Source organism: Corvus brachyrhynchos, unplaced genomic scaffold (genome assembly GCF_000691975.1).
Source record: "Corvus brachyrhynchos isolate BGI_N302 unplaced genomic scaffold, ASM69197v1 scaffold331, whole genome shotgun sequence".
Classification (NCBI taxonomy): domain Eukaryota; kingdom Metazoa; phylum Chordata; class Aves; order Passeriformes; family Corvidae; genus Corvus; species Corvus brachyrhynchos.
The window spans coordinates 1,052,057-1,057,035 of NW_008237229.1; the positions used below are offsets into that span (position 1 = coordinate 1,052,057).

General features: G+C 36.7%; 1 protein-coding gene across 1 annotated transcript in view; it reads right to left on the reverse strand.

Annotated features, from left to right (window-relative positions):
• PIEZO2 (piezo type mechanosensitive ion channel component 2) overlaps nt 1-4,979 on the reverse strand; it is a 244,170-nt gene that overhangs the window by 135,506 nt on the left and 103,685 nt on the right. The window contains exon 4 of the mRNA XM_017729452.1: nt 1-127. This exon is cut by the window's left edge and continues 4 nt beyond it. Within this exon, the coding sequence (XP_017584941.1) occupies nt 1-127 (127 nt within the window). The remainder of the gene's footprint in view (nt 128-4,979) is intronic.

Sequence of the window (4,979 nt, forward strand, 5' to 3'; positions counted from 1 at the left end):
GGCATCCTCGGTTACTGGCTTCTGAAACATGTTGCGGCAGATGAGCCATATTGTCAGACTAGCAATGAACATCCCAATATCTGGTACAAATAGTCTGATCACGTTCCCAGCATCTGCTCCTTTCACACTGTATGGGATGAAAAAACAACAAAAAAAACAAAGAAACATTTGTTACTTCTAATGACATTTTCAACTGGAACAGAAAGTAAGCTCAAGGCAAAGAAAAAACCCCAAACCCCCAGTAATAAGAAATCTTTTCAATGTGGGAAATATGAAGATGATCAATGAACTCTAGACAGACAAATATTTTTGCTCTCCAGAAGTACAGAATACATGCTTATTTGCTGGGAGTTTGCACACTCATATTTTAGTGATACTTAGCATTTTGTTAACCCAATTCTGAATAAATTTTGTTGAGAGCAATGCAGGAATAACCTTTAAATGCAACAAGAAAGACTTCAGCTGAGTACCTGGAAGATCCATCTGTATGAAGCACAATCCCTTTACTGGCATTCTTTGGAAGGACAACAACATCCAGGTCCACCAAGGACAAGCATGTCTACCCAGACAAGATAGCATTCATGTCACCCTTAAGTGCGCCCTAATCCTACTTCCTGGCACACAGATGAATAACCAGAAAGTCTTTAATATTTTCACATGTTTTATTATGCTAACTGTTAATATATTTTATTCAACCAGACCATCTTAATACCTTTTTGCGTATTTAATTACTAGTATTTAAGTACAAATATTTAAATGCTAATTAATGTGTTCAATCCCTGCCAAGGAAACCTTTCTTCTCCTCTGAAAGATCTGTAAGAGTTGATGACTTTTATATAGGAAAAAGATTGCACTGTTTCACTGTGCAGACTTAATTGTTTATACTAGGAAATATGACTTTCTGGATTTGATTGTGGTGTCTGAATTTGGATCACCGTTAAAAAGGAGAGCCTGGATTCAGGTTTAGTGGCACAACAAACAGTTTATTAAGCTGCTGAATGGACATACTAAACTCTCAACTATTGATGAGAGGATATAATCCTAATTATTTGAAAATGTGAAGTTAATGCATTTTAAATATGCAGCTGCAATTTCAATTTTATTTTTTTATAAGGCTTATGTCTGTAGTTAGTTCTGAGGACAGGTGAGGCATTGATATAGTTCCTTCCTGAGTGCACTAGACCAGGTCTTCATAGCCTGAACTAGTAGAAAACTTAATAGGTTGTTTTATAGATGCAAAGAAAGACGTCACCTCTGGCCTTTCTTCATCGCAGCTTTGAAGCCTAAAAGAAACTGTTTGTGAAGCACAACTGTTGTGAAACCTGCAACTGCTGTGATTAAATGCAGGCCTGGAGTATCAAAAAAGTCTCTAATGTGATTACAAACACAACCAGTGTCAAGAACCGTGGGGGTCTGCTCATATGCCCACGATCAAATCCAACATTTCCATCACTGCTGCTGACCCAGCTTTTCCACTGATGTGTATCTTGCAAAATAACATATGCTCAAAGTGGGATTAAGGTAAGAGATCAGAAAGCTGGCTTTAATGTTTGTTTCAACAGCTTAACCCTGAACAGTCATGTACTGCATGGCAGCTAAGTAGCTTGAAAATATTTCACTAATGGCTTTCAGTTGTACTAAAGCAGAGAAAAAAATTAAGTAAGTAATTGAAAGGCTTGCAAAAGAGTTAGATGGCAAAGTCCTTGCTGGACTTGTTTCTTGTGCCACTGGTAGAAGCACAGCATGCTGTGGAGTCAACTGGCCTAGGAGAGCATGGCCACTCTGGTTAACATTACAGAAAACCCTGGCTTGACACGAGCCCCTGCTCATTTTGCAGTACCGTGGCTCTTACTATCACTGAAGATTAGTCCAGGCTGCACCTTGGCAGAAAGAGGTAAAAAGTACATGTTTAATGAATCTTATTCCCATATACCCAGTGTATATGGATGTCATAATAACATTCATGATTTTTTTCCAATAATCCCGATCATCATGCTGAAACATGCCTCTTAAAGTGGTTTTACTAAATATCTGGGGAAAAAAGTCTGAATTCTTGATTCTCAAAGTTTCACTCGAGTATTTTTCTGAAAGAATTGAAATACAACCTCAATCCAGAATTAATTAATGTAAGAACAGTAGAAATTTGCTAGGATCATGTTGAAAAATGGGTCAGATTGCTTCTATGTAACACTTCGGTAAGTTATTTTTTTCTTTACACAGATCTGGAGTCTTAATTAATTGAAAATTTAAAATTAATTTTGCATCACTTCTGAAGCCCTTCAGATTCAACATGTGTACAAATTAAAAACTGGCAGCCTTCAAGTACTAGCACTTCTTAGTTGCACCAGGTTCTCCTTCCTCACATTGTACTCCCATGGAGCCATGCTGGGTCTTCCTTCACATATCCTGCTCCCCAGACCAAGGGGAGACCCCTGCGGGAGCCCTGCTTCTGGTGCAGCTCACATTTCTTTCCAAACCAAGTGCTTCTGATCTTTCAAAATAAATCATTTAGCATGTTGTTGTGAGAGATGTAACATACAGCTCAGGCTAGCAGCAGAGAGCCTGAACAGTGATACCTAACCACAGAGCAGGGAAAAATTCTACACATGAATAGTTTATTCACCAAAACCAGTCGCAAATGTATGCTGTCCCCTTTTCCCCATGAAAAGGAAAACAAATTGACCTCGGTGTGATAATTAAAAAGGAAACAAAAGATCACTTGAAAGCAGAGAAATGTATATTCTTCTGTAAAGCAGAATAATAAACTGTTTCATTCGACCCCAAGTAATTTGCTCCCCACTTTTTCACAGCAAAAGCTAAACAAAAATCAGTTATTCCCACTTGTTATCTCTGGCAATACAAAAAAGAATGGCAAATACTGCAATCATTCCACAAACATTTCTCACTTTATTTGCGCATTCACACATGGTCATATTTTGCATTTGATAACAGTCTATACGTTGTGCTCTTTCCTCCAAAAGAGCCTTTCAAACTACGAAGTTAAACAGAAGAACAGGAAACCTATTCAGATCTCCTACAACAACAGCTTTTTTTTTAATCCCTGCAAGAATCTCACGGTGTTCAATGAATTGGTCATAGCCCTTGATCTACAACTAGTAAAGCATAATTTATTCACCTAAACTAAATAATTTACCTACAGGGCAGCTTTAGTTGTAATAGATACCAGTGACTGAAGCTTATAACTCAGCCAGAAATATATTCTGCAGTGTAATTACAGTAAATGGCAGCTTCAGTTTTTCCTTCTTTCTTCCAGGATGCAGAAGAAAACAGGATGGGGACACGGACACACACACACACACACACACACACAAAGAATTAGGGGTTTAAAAGGGGTTTTTACTTTCCCTTGATCAAATAAATCAAATTGCAGACAATTTTTAAGAGAAGGGACTACTGCAGTTAGGGTTGCAAGAGTTCCTCTGTAACAAAAATAACCTCTGTAGGACAGAAGGAATTTAATGACTTTTGCATCAATACGTGAAACTGTTTTTTCATATCAACAGACTCCTAATACAGCTGTTTCCTCATCGGACAATGTGTTCCCCTGCTGATTTCAGCTGTATACTTCACATTTACTACTCTAGAAAGGGATCATCTGTATTTTCTTTGTATGTACAGAATTTTTCTAGGACAGTCTGACCCTGGTCTATTCCTGAATTTCTCTGGTGTTCAAGAAACTAAGCAAATTTTCCTAGTTTATCTGCATTGAGAATAATTTTAGCTGTGGATAAATGTTAAAACCATTCTCTTATTTCACGTACACTCACTAGTAGTCAAACAAAAAAACAAGTGCCAGCATAATGAAGTATTACATTCTTGTTTGGTGCTCTAGAAATCAGCATTTCAGTGTGCTTAAAATAAAATTTTCATTTTTTTGCTTTCTAGAATAACCATTTCTCACAAATTACAATTTTTCATCTCCTACTGAATGTACAAAGCTTTGGTGAACAGTGAAGTGTTAATACTGCCATACCTGATTTCATTTCTTTAGAATGGCAGACACTAACTTCCTCTTTATTGAACGTTTACAGAATAAAACCAGAAATGAAGCAGAACTATTAGAATTAAAACTGCAGTGGTTTCAATTAAAAAAAAAAATATAGTAGCACACGTGAGACACCATGCATAATGTATAAAATAGTCCACATGTAGAAGGAATACCAACAGCCTTCAACTTTAAATATTTACTATTTCATTACAAGTAAACAAAAATGGGAAAGAACAGCCAGTCTTACTTAAACAGAACTAAAATTAATTCAGCATCAGCCATGTATCACAATGTTAAGCTTATGTTAGACAATAAATAAGATAATGCTTCCAGATTAAAGAACCATAAAAAGCTTGATTTTATATTGAATACTGGGTAAACAAAGTATTTTAAAGGTTACTTTTTATTGCAATTTTAAAAAGTTATCAAAAGTCTTATTCATGCATACTACATCTTTCCATATATGCATACATCTTTTCTCCCCTCAGGGGCTTTCTATAGCACCTCTTTACTTTCTAATTAATTTAATAAAACAAAAAAGGTAATACTGTATTAACAGTTTGCAAGCGATAAACTAAGGAAGAGATGCATGGATGCTAATAATTTCCATTCATCTGTTTGGTGACTGTGAAACATCTGATATTTCTAACTGGATCTAATATTTCAGAGTAATTAATGCACTGCTGTAGATGCTTACAGCTGAATTCCCATGGGCTTCATCTGCAACTGTAATAACTCAGTTTAGAGGTAAAACAGACCCAAGAACCATAAGCATGGACCCCTGGAAACATGGACTGGCAGTATTTCACAGGTGCTACGCAGTACTGTGAATGATTCATTTGTTTATCACTAGTATCCTCTCTGTGATCCAAAAATAGTGGGAACTTTGAGGATGCAAAAGGCTACTACTAACCAGATGGCCTTAGAGATGTGCCTGCTGATCTTTGCTGTTGGAAGAGGGTGTTGTGGA